At 30.7% G+C, this 18,883-nt stretch overlaps 2 protein-coding genes across 2 annotated transcripts in view; both read left to right on the top strand.

The window, feature by feature from the left end:
• Positions 1–18,620, top strand: part of LOC111641172 (NLR family CARD domain-containing protein 4-like) — a 28,409-nt gene extending 9,789 nt beyond the window's left edge. The window contains exons 2-3 of the mRNA XM_023387297.1: positions 15,546–15,644; positions 16,997–18,620. Of these exons, the coding sequence (XP_023243065.1) occupies positions 15,546–15,644; positions 16,997–18,324 (1,427 nt within the window). The 3' untranslated portion in view covers positions 18,325–18,620. The remainder of the gene's footprint in view (positions 1–15,545; positions 15,645–16,996) is intronic.
• On the top strand, positions 3,261–5,860 carry LOC111641174. The gene has a single exon (XM_023387298.1). It carries the CDS (start codon positions 4,066–4,068, stop codon positions 4,720–4,722), a length of 657 nt encoding a protein of 218 aa, XP_023243066.1. The 5' UTR covers positions 3,261–4,065; the 3' UTR covers positions 4,723–5,860.
• Positions 18,621–18,883: the final 263 nt, after the last annotated feature.

Raw genomic sequence — 18,883 nt, 5'->3', positions numbered from 1 at the left:
ATAGATAAGTCATTAAAACTATCGGAAAGAAAGGAGGAATACAAGCAAGCATTTAAATTTTATAAACAGCTATTAAATCTATTCAAATCTGGGAACATATCAGAATCTGACGTGTATTTGAGAGAAGAACAGTTTTTTAAAAATATGAAATATTTCCCGTTAGAGAAATATATAAAGAAAGCACAATTGAATGGATATAAATTTTTGAATAAATAAATGAAGAGAGGAAAAGGAGCTGTTAATGAAATGATAAACAAATTACCGTTTGAAATGCATTTACCAGGCCATTCATTTACGGGTCCAAGAACTCAACTATTATGGGGTAAAACTAGATTAAATCCTGATTTATCCTACAAGTCATGGAGTAAACCAATAAACAAAGTAGATGAAACTGCATATAGACATGATATTTGTTATTTAAAAAATAAAGATACAAAAACTAGAAATGAAATCTATGATAAAAATTTGTTAAATGAATTAGATGCTATAGAAAACCCCTCACTTAGAGAAAGAATAAAAAGAGGAATTCTTAAATTAATCATTAGTGCAAAGAAGAGATTCGGTCTTGGAATTTCTCCCAATATAAATAGTATCTATTGTTTAAAGTGTAAAAAGAAAACAAAAACAAATAATATTATAGAAACAAGAACAAAAAATAATAAACCTATAGCGAAAGGAACGTGTACCGTTTGTGGTACTAAAAAAGCTGTTTTTTATGAGTTCAATCAAGGATGTTTATTATAATCCAGAAACTGGTTACTGTGGTATAAATGAATTACAAAGAAAGACTGGTTTACCTATAAAAGTTATTTAAAAATTTTTACATCAACACAATGAATATACTAAACATTAACCGATTATAAGAAAATTTAATAGAAGAAGAACTTACGTTTCTCACATTGATGATCAATGGCAAGCAGATTTAGTGGATATGCAGAAATTTAAAAGATATAATGACAATACAAATTATATATTAACTGTTATTGATATATTTAGTAAATACGCTTGGGCTATTCCAATTAAAAAGAAAACGGGTGAAGAAATATCCAAAGCATTTGCTAAAATATTTAAGGAAAGAAAGCCGGAAAAGCTACAAACAGATAAAGGAACTGAGTTTATCAATAAAGTGACGCAACAGTTGTTTAAAGATAATAATATTCATTGGTTTACTACAGAAAATATAGAAATAAAATGCTCAGTAGTCGAAAGATTTAATAGAACTCTAAAGACGAAAATGTGGAAATATTTTACTGCTCACAACACTAAAAAATGGATAGACGTTTTAGATAAATTAATTAAAAATTATAATAACTCTTATCATAGATCAATAAAAATGACTCCTGTACAAGCAAGTATAGAAGATAACGAATCGAAACTTTATGAAAATTTGTTTGAAAGAAAAAAATATATCACAATCTCCTAAATATAAAGTAGGTGATACGGTTAGAATATCTATATATAAAAAACCATTTAAGAAAGGTTATTTACCCTCCTACACAGAGGAAGTATTTATAATATCTGAAGTGTTGAAGACGGATCCAACTACTTATCGAATTAAAGATTTAAATAATGAAGATATTAAAGGAACATTTTATGAAAATGAGTTAGTGAAATATGATAAAAAAGATAAAGTTTATAAGATCGAAAAAATAATTAAAAAGAAAGGAAATAAATATTTAGTTAAGTGGTTAGGATATCCCGATTCATTTAATCGGGTTGATAAGTCTGATATTTTTTTATATTAACGTCATTTTTATAACATCACTGATGACGTCATTATTTTATGATGTCATCAATGACGTCATTATTTTTTATGACGACACTGATGACGTCACTAGTGCAATGCGATATACTATACGAAGTAAACAGTATTTATACTAACCGCATTTTTGTCATCAATATTGATGGTGTGGTTTGTTTTAGTATCATTTTTCTATTCTTGTAATTTGAATATTTTAATTAAATTTGGAGTTTTGTTTAATTATAATATAAACTAATAANGTTGTTGTTCGGGGTACAGTTAAGGTTTTAACGAAGTTCGAGCGAATACATAATTAGCAAAAAAAAGTTGAAATAAAGTGATTAAACAAAAATTATTACAAATATCGTAAATAACAGTTCACAAATGCATATATAGAGATATTTTTTGAAGGAGGGAAATGGTCTTCACAATTTGAAATCGATCGAACACACTGTGTGCGAATGCTCGTGTAAACACGCGCCATTTATCGTAGGCTAAATGCCAGAAAACTTCGCGGGAGTGTATTAAAAAACTTCCCAAAGCTACGTGGCAATCGTACTATGCCACAAACCTTCGCGGGAGTATATTAAACAACTTCCCAAAGTTTCATGGCAATCGGATAAACGGTGTGGTAATGCATGAAGGACATAAGACAGACACACAGACAGACATACATTCATTTTTATATATATAGATTATGGACAATCACAAACTAATAAAAATTATAGACAAAGAGAAACCATTCAACAGCTGCGTCAATTTTGTAGAGATAATAATCTTAGAGGTTATTCAAGATTAAGGAAAGCAGCTTGATTGATTTTATAGAGAGATATAAATTTAGTAATATATTTAACTTTGATGATGATGTTATAATAAATCCAAGAGGAAAAAATATAATTAGTAATATATTTAACTTTCATGAAGATATTATAACAAAACCAAGAGAAAGACATAAATTAAATGAAATATTTAACTTTGATGAAGATATTTTTTTAGAACCAAGAGAACCTAGAGTAAAAAAAATAAAATGTGATATCTAATCCAACCTATAAGAATCTTTACATTAAAAAAAGAAAACATATGAATGCATTATACAATGGTGAACCTATCCAAGAGATTGAGACAGCATTTGAATCAAGATTAAAAACATATTCAATTAGGAATGAGACTAATCTTATCATACCAAGAGAATTTTTAGAAGATGTGAGAGAGAAAGTTATTAGTAAGATATCAGAGATACTGGAAAATATGAACTTGAAAGTAAATTTCGAAGTTTTCTGTGAGTATCAAAGAGAAAATGAGAACAATGGTTTTTCATTTAAAACTCAGAATGAGATTATTTTAGAATCAACAGATTTGAATGCTTTTTATAATAGAGTGATTGATAAACTAATAAGAGAGATGGATGAATTTGAAGCAAAAGGATCTGGATGGTCTTTAATAGAAATATATAATTTACAGCTAAGAATTAATAAATATGTTACATTTAGAGGATAATCTTACATTGAATTACCAAAAACAATCAAAGACAAGAAAGCTGTATTGAATATTAAGAATAAAGATCAAGAATGTTTTGTTTATTGCATGGCTTCATATTTAAATCCAGTAGGAAAAAACAATCATAATCCTGATCGAGTTAGTAATTATAACATTGATGAAATTAAAAAAAAAAATTTAAAGGAATCAAATCACCTATTGCTTTATCTGATATAGGTAAATGTGAAAAAAAATTGAATGTATCAGTGAATGTTTATACTTTTAATGGGCTGTTTATAAAAAAAGAAGAAGAGAAAAAAGAAAAGAATTATGAAATATATATCCTATAAGAATAACAGAAAATAAACTAGTTAAGCATGTAAATTTATTATATTTTAAAAATGAAGAAAATTCACATTACTGTTTGATAAAAGATCTATCTAGATTAGTCAGATCACAAATAACAAAGCATACAGAAAAGATTTATATATGTGAAAGATGTCTAACATAATATAATTCAGTAGAACAATTAATGAATCATGAAACTGATTGTAAAGAAAAAAGATGGGGAAAATACAAACTATTGGAGGAAGTATTTGCTTTGAAAACTTAAAAAATTCATTGAGGATACCATTTGTAATATATGCTGACTCTGAGTGTTTAACTAAGAAAATGGAAACATGTCAACCAGATCCATCTAAGTCTTATACAATGAAATATCAACATCATGAATTAATGAGTTTTTCTTATTACATAATGTATGTACCAGTACATGGAGAATATAAGGAACCAGTTATATACAGACGGCCTGATGTAGTAAAAATGTTAGTAGAGATGAATATCCCTGAATGAATATTCCTGATAAGAATAAAAAAGGATATATATTAGAAGTTGATCTGGAATATCCAAAAGAATTACATGATTATCATTCTGATCTCCCTTTAGCTCCAGAGAACAGAATACCAGATGAATCAAAACAATCTAAATTATTAACCACATTATATGATAAACAGAAGTATGTGCTTCATTATAGAAATCTTAAACAATATTTAAAAATGGGGATAAAACTCAAAAAGATACATAGAGTATCAGAATTCAAGCAATCAGATTTGTTAAAGAAATACATAGATCTGAATACAGAAATGAGAACTAAAGCAACTAATGATTTCAAAAAGGACTTTTTTAAACTAATGAATAACTCTGTGTTTGGAAAGACAATGGAAAATATAAGAAATCGTGTTGATATAAGATTATCTTGTGACCCCCAAAAAGTAAAAAAATTAATCGCAAAGCCGAACTTTAAACATCGAACCATATATACCGAAAACCTATGTGCTATTCACATGTATAAGAAAAAAATAGTCTTTAATAAACCCATCTATGTGGGAATGAGTATATTAGATCTTTCGAAGCATTTGATGTATGATTTTCATTATAATGTGATGAAACCAAAATATAGAGATAACGAAATTGTTATATCAGGATACGGACAGTTATATATATGATATAAAAACAGATGATATTTATCAGGATATGAAGGGAATGATTGATTACTTTTATACATCCGATTATTCTGAGAATAATCAATATGGTATACCGAGAGTTAATAAGAAGGTGTTAGGTAAAATGAAGGATAAAAATAATGAGAGAATTTGTTGGTTTAAGATAAAAAATGTATGCTTTAAAAGTAGAAGATTAGGTTACAAAGAAATCAAAAGGAGTAAAGAAATGTGTTGTTAAAAATAAGATATCATTTGATGGTTATAAAGACTGTTTATTTAATAAAACAGAACATTCTAGAACAATGAATCTAATTAGAAGCAAGAAACATGAACTTTATTCAATAGAAGTTAACAAGAAGGTTTTATCACCACATGATGATAAGAGATATATATTAAAGGATGGAGTTAATACATTAGCATTAGGTCATTATAAATTAAAAAAAATTGTCTTATATAAATGGACTCTAGAATAAAGAGGGCTATCAATTGGGATAATTTTTCAAAACGAGAGAATTTATCAGAAGATTTAATAAGAGAATTTAAAGATGAAGTTAACTGGGATTTGATTTCTATATATCAAAAATTATCAGAAGGTTTTATAATAGAATTTAAAGATAGGGTTAATTGGGATTCAATATCTTTTAATCAAAAATTGTCTGAAATTTTTATTATTGAATTTAAAGATAGAGTAAACTGGAAAAAAATATCAGAACATCAAACCCTCTCTGAAAACTTTATAAGACAATATAATGAAAAGGTTGATTGGAAACTCATCTCTACTCATCAAAAATTATCTTCCGAATTTATTGAAGAATATAAAAATAAAGTGGATTGGGATGCTATATCTCAATATCAAAAATTAGATAATGAGTTTATTAGGAAATATGCTCTAAAATTAAATTTAAAATTAATTTTAAGATATCAAACCATATCAGAACAATTACTTGAAGACTTAGATCGTTTAAAAGTGTTAGACTGGAAAATAGTTGTTAAATATCAAGAATTATCCGAAGATCTTATTATAAAACATAAAAACAAAATTGATTGGTGTGATGCTACTTTGAATAAAAAGTTCTTTGACAAATTTGTTGAAAATAATTATAAAAATATAGTTGTTTCATTGTTGGCAAGAATTTGTAATAAATAATTTTTACATATTGATAGATAGTTTCCTATATTGAAATTTTTAACAAATATATTAGATAAATTTTTTTCCAATATAAATGGAAATAAAGAAGAAACTAAACAATATTGGTAAACTTCAAAATATTCCAACAAAGAAATTATATGAGTTGGAAATTAATTATGAATATTCAATTGATTATATTAAAACAATATCCACTCGCTTTGGTGATAAAAAATTAGTAGTTCTTGAGGGTGAAGAATTTCAAGTTTTTCTACCTGATCGATTTAATAAATTAGAAGATAAATATTTTGAGAAAATGTCTGATTCTAAATTTGTTTTTAAGGGAATGGAAGATCGAGGGAAAAATTATAAAGCTCATATTATTGAGTTTGTTTAACTTTTTTTAAATATATATTTTTTTAAACTGGTTTTAAATAAATCAGTGTGATTAAATTTAGTGAATTTTGTAAAAATTAATGAGATTTTAAAATTTAGTGAATTTTATAATAAGTGAATGAGATTTCAACAGTTTTTAAATTTAGTTAATTTTTACTATTGATTTTATGATTTTTAATATTGATTTGATTAAATTCATATGATTTTAAAAATCTTAAATTTGTGGGGCAGAACATACATTTATATACTACTTAAGAGGATAAAATCGCATTTTTATTAGTTTCTGTTTGATCATCAGTAGAATGTTCATTTTCGTTTCATTGACATTTTTCTTTAAAATAATCCATGACGATTTAAAATGTTGCAATTCTGAAATAATATCGTGTTGAGTAGTCACTGGATTAAACTGTATTAAAATGCTGAATTTTTGAAATGCGTATTCAGGAATATTTAGTGACGGTCCCGTAAATTTTGGTCTAATGTGCTTTGAACTCGTTGTAAGATGACAGTCGAACTCTCCCCTGTTGCTCTCTCTCCCACTTTCCCTGATCTAGATCGAAGACGTGTGAATTTGGTCCGGGAATGCGACAATTAAATCGTCTTACACTCGTTTTTGTTTACGAAATAAATCACCGATTTATTAGCTTTAGCTCGACAACCAGTTTCCTATTGAGGAGGGGGTGAGGTCCCGGCCTCACACTACAAAATAGATTATTTTTAATTAAATCGTTTGGAATATAAAGAAATTATTATTGAATAACATTTTTTACTTACCTAAAATAAAGAAAATAATGTAAGTGGCCATTAAATTTGTTATGACTACAATCATCGCTTTGGTGGCTAGGTACAAAACTAATAACTCGCATTTCTATAGTTTAGCATTAAGATTCATAGGAGTTGTGTATAGTTTCTAGCAATGTAAATAAATGACCAATTTTCTCTGTTTAGAAGGTAGTTTTGATTATTTTTCTCCTAGAATGCTTTCTGTTTGGGCTAATGTAGTGTTTGGTTCAGATCGGTCGAACTAATTTAACTTCGGATACGGGTAGGGCCGGATAAAATGAAATAGGCCTACACATATATCTATATTATACATCTTACTTAACAATTTTCCACATTTTCTACATGGCCAGTCCGCCCTTGGGGTGAGTGACCAGAGTGGGTGAGGTGAAAAATTGCTAGTAGAAAGACAGTGAAGAATAAGAGATAGGCGGTGCACATCACCCATCGAAGTGGCTGCGGGATTACCAAGTGCACCAAGTCAAGGGGAAGAAAGCCACATCCTGCACCGGGAGACAGTAATGGCTACCTGGTTGATGCAGTGCCATTGCCTAACTCATAGCCAGGCAACAGTAGCATAAAGCCTCCCAACAGGAAGGGAAGATTAGTAGGATAGAGTGCAGTAAAGAATAGCGAAAGGACAGTTAGGATAGCGAGAATGGAGAAAACAGTGCCCAAAGATGGCACTATAACATACTGCGAATGTGTTGCACAATTAATCTGACTAAAAATGACAAAAAAATCTAGTGTACTATTTTGGGTTAGCTTCTCCTATCCAGTATAAGTAAGAATGGAATAAAGGTGACTCGCTGCTATTAAGCTAATTTACTTGTGCGTTTCCTGACGATAAAGTTAGTTATAAGAAAATATTTTAGAGAAACTTGTTAATAAAGTGAACTCCAGTAAAGCAGCTTATTATTTTATTATATTTACTAAACTATATAACCTATCAGAATAAATCTATCTGCTCTAATGCTAAAGAGGGAAAAGTTGTTTGTGGGTTTAAATTCACATGGGTTATTAACTACTGAAAGAATGGGACTATAATGCTGTTGATATAATACTACTCTAACTGGTGTATGCTCTGCAAATGCATCATTTTCCAACTGCAAAAAGCTGCCTCTAATAGTTTCAGAAAGTTATTCTGGATTATTTACTGCATTTAAAAACATGCCTTTACTAGACCTCAAAGCTAAATACAGTGGGTGATCGGTTAACGAACAGATCGGACAACGAACAAATCGGATAACGAACACTTTCGCGAAAGATTTTTATGTTCGGTCAACGAACACATGATCGGATAACGAACATCCCACAGAACAAACAAGCGACGTAAAATAACGAATACCAATTGGACTTTCCTTGTCTTCGGGCAACAATTCGAAACTTTTCGGAGTGTGGGAGACGTCGACATCGACGCTCAAGCCGGTATATACCGATCGGATAGTATTCCTCCGAACTTTGAAACTCTCCCTTGTAATTCCAGCCTTTTATTTTTCTGACAAAACAATTCTTTTATGTATTCGCGAGACTGTCGGGTAGGCACTCGTTAAGTTTTGCGTCTGTTTTTCTTTTCGAAAGGTGAGAGTATAATAGCAAAGGTAGAGAGTGGGCAGAAGATGCCTAATGTTGCTGGGCAGTATGGCGTGAACAGGTCTACAGTAGGCCGCAGTTCAATCTTATTTAAGAAAAATACTGTATAATCAAGAAGACTCAAGCAGCTAAAGGAGTAACAAAAATCACATATGAGAAATAAAGAACATCGAAGAGTTCGTAATGGAACCTGAAACGGATCTGACGACAGAAGAACGCCAAGAACTCTTGAATGAAGAACACCAAAAAACTCGGCGAGATATGTTTTCTTCTGAAAATGCGGACTTATGCCGATATCTGCTATTAAAGATCTTGTAAAGAAGTAGGATGATGTCAGAACAACGGTCTTAAAATGGCATCCAAACCAGGTTGAGTCTTGAGGATTTCTACAATTGCAATGCTATTAATTACTTACGAAAAATCCTGAAGAAGAGAGAAAAGCAATCGACATTAGACAGATTCTTTAACCCTTCTTTAACGCAAGACTGTGTACATATGTATTTTTATTATTACATATAAATAAACGTAGTAAGAAAGTGTATATTTTTTATTTTGGGGAGTGTCCAGAACGAATTAATTAAATTCCCATTAAAACCTATGGTAAATCGATAATCGGTTAACGAACAATTCGGATAGCGAACAAAGTCTTGGAACGGATTATGTTCGTTAACCGATCACCCACTGTATATGTAAATTGGTCGACCTAATGCTATTGCGCAACTATAAATAGATATAGAATTGGCCCAAATATCTGTGTGCGAAATCGATGGATATTTCTCTTTTGCCACATTAAAAAGTCTATTGCTAACACTTATTCCACGGGCCATGTGTTCCAAAGTTACCTGCATTTGGTTCTCTTCAATCAGTAAATGCATGTTGCTTTTATATTTTACGAAATAATAAAGTGTGCATAATCTGAATAATTCAACAAACGTACTATCTCCGAACAGAAGAACTGACACGGATGAATAAAAACTATCACCGTCACCTAAAACGGAAACAGGATGAAATTCAGTTAAAAATAACGGGTGTAGTATATCATAACTAGGATAATCTATTTCATATTTCACCTTATCAAAAGCACTAATCTTAGCATTTCGAAGTAATTTTATCATTATAATTTTCGAGAATTGCTGATACAGTTGCTAAAGTACTCGTACGTAGTAATTCTTTTAAAATATTTTTCTATCAGTTTTTAATTTATAGTTTTCTGTATAACTTTCTTGTTTTCCTATATTGTTTCGAATACTTTGTAGATTTTCATTATGAACTATAGTACTTTTTATATTTTTATTAAGATATACCGTATTTTTTAGTTTTTTATTAGCAACTACATTATTTTTACATTTTATTTTACACTCCTCAAAATTATATACATTTAATTTTTTAATCTTACAGGCAGGTTCATATTCTAATGACGGCAATTGCCTTTTTGCCTTTACCATTCCTGGATATATTTGTTTAATATGATTTAGAAAAGTTTTAAATCTAAATCCAAAATCATTGATAAATTTCCCTTCTTCATTTTTAAAATACTTCTCAAAATATAAAAGTTTTCCTAAATACTGATCCACCATTTCATAATCATAACTTTTGACATTACAGTCGACTCCCCCATAACGTGCGTTCTTATAACAGAAATTCCTATAACGTAGCGAAAAAATTGCAGCAACATTCGTATAAAGGAGCTCCTAAAACGTCGTCGCCGACTCGTTTCGCGACAAGATTGATAGAATCTGGACCAATAGTGGATGAGCAGCCGAACTACTTTCCTCCGTCCTGCGCCACGCTACGGAGCGGCTAAATTGAGTTTGCTATCGTCTGTACAGTATTATATATAAATTAGGTACTGTACATATAATTATATATTAACTTATTGTAACTTTATTATAATTAAATATATAATTTCCGCCGTCTAGCGTGGCGCCACGCTACGGAGATTTTAGGCAATAGGTTGAGTTTATTATCGTCTGTACAGTATGTAAATTAGGTACCGTAAGTCTAATACAGCACTAATTTTATACATTTTTTGTGAAAGAAACATTTCTTATTCAACGGCCATAAAAATTATTTATATTAATGATGTCTCCAAAGGTCAAGTTATTTTTTTGCGAAAAATTATTTATCAGAAATCGCGGCCGGCGTTTCGTGTGCTGTTCCGCGACGAAAACAAGCTTTGAGCAACGGCGTAGTCGAACGGTGCACTCTCGGTAAGTAATCCTATAATTTTTTGCTTATAGCATAGTTTATACAGATTATTCCCAAAAAATTATACGTGTTTTGGAAATGTTGAGTGAAATTTGTCTAGAATCGGTTGATTTTATAGAAGAAAACCTTTCAAACAGCCTTAGTCCGTAAACTTCACACCCATCGGGCTACTTCCAACTTCATACCTGCGATTGGCTCATGTATTTAATCGTTCCTACAACGTAAAATTCGATTAACGTGGAACGTATCTAAGCGTTATAGGGGGGTCTACTGTACTCTTAACAGATCGCCAGTGACGTTCAATGGTGTTGATATGAACATCTTTATTTTTAGGGTGGACAAAATACTCTTTGTGGCAAACGGTGTAATGTTCCGAAAACCCATACTTTTCTAGACCCTGATATACTCTAGCACATTCTGTAATAATTATAGACTGCTCATCCACATATTTTAGAAGGAGAGGAATAAGTGTGCTCTTCTTCCTATCTGCTACTCTAAAAAGCTTTCCCTATTTTGCCTGCATATTCCTCCAAAAATCCAATCTTGTTCGGATATTAAAATCCTGCCTCTGTTGTACTTCCTAGTGCATAAATGTGCTTCGTCAACTTCTACAACCAAACCTTTACCTCCAATTTTTTTATTTTCTAAGTTATTCATCATCGTTATTACACACACTTCCCTGCAGAAACTGTACCAGTCTGCCGTGCCAGGATTGCCGTGTGTTCAGAAATATTCGTATGTAGTGCAACCTGTGTAACAGGCAATCCACAAATGAAACAAAAAGTTACTTTTAATACTTCTAACACGGTTAATTTTGTCCCCGAGAACCAAGTGTTTTCTGAAACTGAAATTCTATTATTACATTTTACTCCATCTACTCTATTATTACAAAAGAATCTGTAACCAAATTTGGATGATCGATGCTTAGCAATCCTCATATTACCGTCACATTTTGGACATGATATAAGTAAGGTAGAGTCATGGAAATCTGGCATTAACCCAAGTTTAAAACATATTTCTATACAGTTATCATCATTAAAATTTTTACTAAAAGTAAAAAAAGTTAAATCCTGAAGTTAAATCCTGAAATATTGACTCTATACAGACATCCATTATAAAATTTTCTACTTCACATCTCTATTCATCTATAATCGTATAATAATCCACTTTAACAAAATTATGCTACCAAACATAATTGTATTTATTCGTTGCACAGTAAATAACGATTATCCCTGTTTCTTAAATACACGAAAACATAAATTAAACAAATATTTATACCATAAAAATAATTTCACTTCTTCACATCGAACTAATAAAAATATCACTAAAATAATATAATCTACCAACAACCATCCACATAAAGAACAGTTTTTTGTGTGGATTAGTTTCCATATTTATCTTATACAGAGGTTCCAACCCTTAGGTAATAGCTAACAGTTCAAACAATTCTCGGATTTCTTGGGATAAAGGACTAAAGATGTTAATGTTGTTACAAAGTAACATGAGGAAAACTAAATTCTGTATTAAATTTTTAATTTTGTTTTAAATAATATATAATAATTATATTATCGTGTCAACTATTTCTGTTACCGCTCACGTGTGTGTAGCGAATTGTGGAAGTGATGTCACGCTCGACATGTCCACCTGTGAGGGAAAATTTCCCTCCGTCAATTGTCCCTACACCCTTGTCGTGGTTACGCGTGTTCACTGGCTAACGACACCATTTTAGCATTTTTAATGTCGTATTCTCCCGTAGATGGAATGTATTATGGTGTATTAATTAAAGTAATTCGTTTTGTTAATATCGACGAGTACCTGCGTGTTTCTTAATAAAGTTGTTCTTAAACGAAGCAAATAGCCGGAAATAAAAAATCGTTCGTAATATTTAAACGGTCGATCGTAAGTAATTTTTTTTAATACCAATCGATTCAGCGTGTCAAATTACGTCTAGATGTATCTGTCTATTCGTTAATATTATATTTAAGACCTTTTTTAGCTGGATACTTTTTGCTTCAGTCTAACCGATTTTTTAATTCAAAATAGACGTATTCACATTGCTTCCATAAAATGGCTGCTTTCACATGTAATAATTCACGCTGTTACAAGGTTGTGTCTGAACTTAGTTTAAGTGTTTTTATCCTTGGTTGAGCTAGGGCATCTTAGCACTAAAAGTCATAAGATATAATTTATGTAAGTGTTTATATATGACTTTCAGGGCCTAGACGTCCTAACTTTAGTCGTGAATAAGGCTGTGAGTGGGTTAATAACTCCTGTCCTATATGTCGAAAATTTGCAAGGGAAGTTTGTATACTAGGGGGATTAATGCAAATAAATTTTGGCTTTGAAAAGTAAAAACGTAGTCGTTTCCAAAAAATTCTTGGGTGATCATATTTCTTTTAAATGTTCCTTAGTAAAAACTTCAGACGACCCGACTTTCCTTTTTAGGCTACGTGGCCTTCCTGGCAAAAGTTCCTTAAAACATAGAAACAACCAATTAAAAAGTATTAATTTTTTTTAAATGATTGCTTTTTATTAAGTTTTTACTAAGGAACATTTATAAGAAATATGATGATCACCGAAGAATTTTTTGGAAACGACTACGTCTTTATTTTTTAAAGAAAATTTTATCATCCAGCGAAAATTTAAAAATAAATTCTGGCTGTAAAATGTAAAATGGGTGGGGAGATAATGGGGGTCGTGTATAGGGGAGACCGGGGCAACTTCGGCATGCGGGGCAAGTTTGTCAAGCGCTTTTTTTTTAAAAACAAATTAAAAGAAGACTTTGGTTATAGGTCAGGCAGTTGAGTTTTATTTGTGGCTTGTTGAGTGTAGTGTTTTTATTGTTCTCCAACAAGCGTAGTTGAATTATCAAGCAAATTTTCATTTTCGTTGAATTCCATATAATATTTTTATAATTCCATGATAACGAAAGTTACTTTTCCTGTTAGAAGGATGTAACTTCAACTTATTCACGTGGCCAGATCGTGGCTTGGCATTCTGTTCTCAGGGTTGTACTTAATGTTTCGAAATTATGACTAGCGGGGTAAGATCGGCAACATAAAGCCACATTAGAAGCAAAGGATAAAAATCAAACAGATGATAAATGAAAACATGTTTGCATTTGTTATTCATGTATATATGTCTTTGAACTTGCATTTCGTTGTAATAATATTAAATGGGTGTTGGATTTGTATTTCTTTGTTTTAATAGTGAATTCCAACTTATACATTGTTAATAACATAATTTTATATACGTGGCTATCTTGCCCCATTACTGTTGCCCCTATACCAGGGGCAACTTTAATAAAAATAATTAAAATAATTACAACTTTACAAAAAGAGAGAAGTTGCCGATCTTGCCCCTATACCCGGGGCAACTTCGTCAATTTCTCTCTTCTTGTAAAGTTGTAATTATTTTAATTATTTTTATTTCCAAACTGATTTTAACCAGTTTTATAGTAAGGTAACATTCCAATAGACAATATGCAAAGCTTTTTTTTCAGTTTACAGCAGTATTTATTACACAAAATTTAAGTAAAGCTTAACATGCCGATCTTGCCCCGGTCTCCCCTATACTGAGTAGGGTTTTAAGGTTGATTTTATTTATTTGTTTTTTGAAATTGTGTCCTGTTTTATAATTGTGGCGTAGTAAACACTAGTATTGTGTTTTATTCCAAAGACACATAGCAAATTTTCCATCAAATTCCTTTATTAGTTGAGTCGATTTTATATTTAGTTTTGGTATACGGTTATTTTCTTCGTTTAGTATGAACCATTTTTCTGTTTTTAGTAATATTATTAAGTTTTTCGAGTTTATTAATTAATTCTTTTCTTAAGTTCTAAATATATTACGTCTATAGGGTTTATAGGTAGCTTTTTAAAATTATTATTGGCTACAATTTTTTATTTTTTATTTCTTGTCCATTCTTGGTTAACTATTACTGTTTGTTTTGATTTGTCAGCTTTAATAATTTCTAATGCGTTATCTCTTAAAAAGTTATTCAGCTCTTGGATTTGGGTCTTATATTGAAGATAGCTTGGTTCTTTTATTATTGTTTTGTTTCTTTCTTTAGTTATATATGGTTTAATTTTATTACTTAGTTTACTTTTCATGATAGTTGATTCTGTTTCTGGTAGATTATTACACATTTTGTCCAGATTTGATATTATATTTAAGACGTCCCATTTATTGGGGCCGTTGAAATCTAATCATCTGTATAGTATTTCCTTGATGTTTATTGGTAGGTTTATTCCTGTTTTGTTTAGTATAAGAGCTTCTTTCCAACTTTTATGTTTTATTTAGTTGGGTATTGAAATTTTTTAATTAATTTTTTATATTTGTTCTCTTCATATTGCTGATTGTATTTTATTTCTTCTTTATTTTGTAACAATCCTATCTCATACATTTAGTTGCTCTCTTTTTTCTTACTTTACTATGAAGCTTATTGCTTATTCTCTTTATCCTTACCGCCTACAACTGATATCAACATTTCGAAAATTCAACACTGTTCATCAGATGCCAAAGTTCAAACTGCTATACAGGAATGGAGAAACCAGAAAGATATTTATGCAAATGTGAATTGAACATTTACTAATCTTGCAGTTTGATTTTTTCATATAGAAGTAAAATTTTTAATGTCGTATTTTATCATTTACACTATATAAATGTAAATTTCGGTAGACCTGATGATATTTTTAAATGAAAATTAGCATTATTTTTATAGGTATGGCTACAGAAACGTACCAAATTACAGTTAACAGTCCTCGAACATTACATATTGGAACCCAAAACATCACGACAGAATGCGATCCTGAAACAAACAGTAAGTTCTTGAATTATTTTTCAGCAATAAGGCATTGAAAATTTACAAGAATATTGAATGATTTTTTAAGATTGAAATTTTAACCTAAAAAATTTCATATAAATCACAAATCATTTATCATTTATTTCTTCTATAAACAGCATAATTAAGAAATATGGCTGATAATGTAAATGAATAATGTATCATGTTTACACTCTAGCATCAGGACCATCATAACTCATGGGCACTCTGGGCTGTTGGGGCTCCACGAGCGTAGAAGCCACTTAATAAAATATATTATAATACTTCATAAAAGTTGAGAGACTTTCCCTATATTGTTAGTAAAAGTAATTTCGGAGAACTTGAAATCTGCGCTTCGTAATTTTTAATATATACTCAAAGTGTTCACGTGAATGATGGTTTCCATTCGTGCAAGAGAATTTTTACTTTAAAGACTGGGGCAACAGTGTTTCAACTGGCTTTCATTCGTGTATGGAAAATCACATGGTGAAGGCCATTGACTTCAAGCCGATTATAAAGCAATTCTTTGCAAGAAAATCTTTGACGTGTTGAACACTTGATTAATAATAAATAACTCCTGGTAATTTCATGCATCTGCAAATTTCATAAAAAACACAAAAATATTTTAATGTGTACTGTACCATTGAATGATATTGAATGATGGTGAAAATAGAGTTACAAAATACTAGAGCACGTAGGAAAGAAAGCACAAGGTTAAACACCTGAAGTAACTCCTAAAACTCAAAGTATTCAGCCTGTTGATCAGGGGCAAACCCGCGACCTACTATCAGTTATTTGTTCCACTCGGCCACTGGTGGGGTTTTTGAATGTGAAAAATGCACTTATACATATGAAATCAAAGTATCCAAGAATTTATTCTCGCTATCGGTAGGGTACAGTGATATAGGAGTTTGCACGTTCTAATTCAGATTCCTCAATATCGGTTGTAGTTGAGCTACTGCCATGCATACCTTACTGTTTTATCATAGTATACCTTTCTGTCTCTTCATCTTTTCAGTTGGATACTCAGGATACGCCTACAGTAGATCAACCAACTAGTTATTGGTATATGTTGAAGGTTTGTGCCGAACCGTCTTGCCACGTGGGGTTTTCGGTGTCTTTTTCAGTTCTAACACCGAATTACAAGCCAGTATTTTGATGTAATCATAGTGTATGAATATATCTATAACGGCACCTTGAAAGTCAAAACTATTCCCATCTCTCTTTAATATTATTAATAACTTTTCTTTCTGAGTCATTGCAAATCATTGAAATGTATTATATATATATATTCTAATTTAAGTATATATTATCTCCTTATACAAATTTAACTAAATATATTATTCTTACAGAAATTCTTCGGAAATCAAGGACTAGACTGCAAAATCATTATAAAAGATCGAATGCTTATATGAGATCTTTAGTGAGAAACAACAATTGCAAGGATAATGACCTTTCCATAAAGGAGTACTTTGTAGAATTGAAATTAAGAGAAGAATATGCTTCAAGAAACAAATTAGGAGAAATCCTTCGTCTAGAACAGGTATTTGCAAAAAAAGATGAAAACCAGACAATTCTCCTTATAGGAGATGCTGGATATGGTAAAACTTCGCTTTGTAAGAAAATAGCCTTCGACTGGGCATCAAATGAACCTGCAGGTTATCTAAATCACTTCTATTTCGTTGTCATCATTGACTTACACGAACTGGATGAGAGGACATTGTCGGACTCAATCATGGACACCATATTTGAAAATGTTCAAAGTGAGGAAAGACCAGACTTATTTGACTACAAAATAAACATTCTTATAATGATAGACGGCTACGATGAATTTGCAGATAATAAAGTAATCGAAAAACTCCTGAACGAGGAATCAGTAGAAATTTCAGAGAAAATTACTATATTAATTACAAGTCGCCCACACAATGTGAAATCCATAACGCGAAATATGGATTTACGAATTTCAATTGAAGGATTTACTGAAGATAAACAAGAGATTTACATACGTTCGATTTTCGAAGGTCAAAGTTCCTGTTGTGCCAATCTCATAAATCATATCAATCAGAATTCTTTTTTAAAAAGTATTGCCGAATGCCCTCTTATGTTAAACATAATATGCGGTTTGTATCAAGTTGAAGGAATCAGATTGATCAAAAGATTGACTGATTTATATTATCGAATGATGTTTCAAATTACCAAAGACTTTCAAGCGAATTACGAAGCACACGACTTACTGGATACAAAAATTTCCAAAGAAATAATCGATTTACTAATTAAATTAAGTAGAACATTCCCCTATCCGCTTAATTATAATAACAGAATCACAAAACAGAGTTTAAAAGAGTGTCTACAGGATGAAGATAAATTAAAATCCATCGAACGTATTCAACTTCTATACAAGTGTCCAGCCTATTACGATATTATTCACGAAACTTTTCACGAATTTCTTTCTGCTCTTTCGTACAGGGAGTGTTCCGATTTATCACCGAAGTTATCAAATTACGCATTGCTCTTTTTGTATGGTCTTTATGATAATGTTACCTTACAAAAAATTCCATCGACTTGCTTCCAATTCAAAACATTAGATTCCAAATTTATAGATAAATTATGTATTGAATCACACAACACAAATCGAAACGAAATTATAGAGTATGTTAGATCTTTAGAATATGTTAATTAACTGCTGACTTATATGGGCATAAATGAAACATAAACTTGAAATATAATATAATTACGTACTTCACGTTCAGCAATACACGTAAATTTAAACAAACATTCATCCATTAAACAAGGGTTCTTATATACATTTATCATTTTTTAACAGAAATTTATTATTGCCTTTATGAATATAGGCAAAAAACTAGTACAGTAGAGTCTCGAAAACTCGGCGTAATATGGCCTAGTTTGTGAAAATGCCGGGTTATCGGGAATGGGGTTAAAAAAATAAGTATGAGTGTTTCCTCAGAAAATACTGCACTGTACTTGTATGTATTGTTTACTTGAGAATACAACAAAGAATAAACTGCCCAAATACCCTTAAACAAGGGAAAAGTACGTCCTTTATGAAGGTGTAGAGCCTTTACTACATGAAAATGAAAATTAATGAATACACTGTGTTCAGTAATTTACCTGATAAGACAGACCTCAGAAAAATACTTTATGAGGCATAAAGCTGTCTATAATGAAAATTAATTAACTAAGGATTTTTTTGCCCTGCCAGGGTGTGGCCGAGTTATCCA

Source organism: Centruroides sculpturatus, unplaced genomic scaffold (genome assembly GCF_000671375.1).
Source record: "Centruroides sculpturatus isolate CEXI.00-Female unplaced genomic scaffold, Cexi_2.0 scaffold1516, whole genome shotgun sequence".
Taxonomy (NCBI): Eukaryota; Metazoa; Arthropoda; class Arachnida; order Scorpiones; family Buthidae; genus Centruroides; species Centruroides sculpturatus.
Note: the sequence above shows the minus strand (reverse complement) of the source record. Positions and strands in the feature narration are given on the sequence as shown.

Excerpts from the sequence above, each read along its gene's own strand:
- LOC111641174 (XM_023387298.1), top strand. The coding sequence starts at position 4,066 with ATGAATATTCCTGATAAGAATAAAAAAGGATATATATTAGAAGTTGAT.